The sequence below is a fragment of the Moschus berezovskii genome, chromosome X (genome assembly GCF_049115385.1).
Source record: "Moschus berezovskii isolate FMDL1 chromosome X, NW_MosBer_1.0, whole genome shotgun sequence".
Lineage (NCBI taxonomy): Eukaryota > Metazoa > Chordata > Mammalia > Artiodactyla > Moschidae > Moschus > Moschus berezovskii.
In genome coordinates, this window is record NC_142488.1 from 143,986,635 (window position 1) to 143,987,019 (window position 385).

The 385-nt window shown below is 35.3% G+C and overlaps 1 protein-coding gene across 1 annotated transcript in view; it reads left to right on the top strand.

Moving 5' to 3' along the window:
- LOC129564066 (melanoma-associated antigen 10-like) overlaps positions 1–33 on the top strand; it is a 1,395-nt gene extending 1,362 nt beyond the window's left edge. Inside the window, exon 1 of the mRNA XM_088834243.1 lies at positions 1–33. This exon is cut by the window's left edge and continues 1,362 nt beyond it. Coding sequence (XP_088690369.1) covers positions 1–33 — 33 coding nt within the window.
- Positions 34–385: the final 352 nt, after the last annotated feature.

The window sequence follows — 385 nt, forward strand, 5'->3', positions numbered from 1 at the left end:
GCCACATCCAACAGCTCCTCTTGCCCCAACTGAAGTGGAGGCAAATGTTTCATTCTGTTTGACGAGAACAGTCACTTAATCTAAGTAGTGGAGAGGCAAGATGGGTCTTGGGAGTATTGAAATATTATATGTTTGTGTTCCTGCTGTGTAAGGGTGATTTGGAGATGTTTTTTTTTTTTTCTTTTTGGTACTTTTCAAATGCTTTTCCTATTAAAAGGCTTAATTAACTTCAAGTTCTAAGTTTACAAATGACATTCATCAAAAATGTATTACTGTTTATCCAGTTTAAGAAATGAACATTTTACCTATTTTGCAGCTACAGTTCTTGTCATAAGCCTATATAAGTGATGGTGAACTCCTTTAGGTTTTGCTTGTTTGGAGCGTT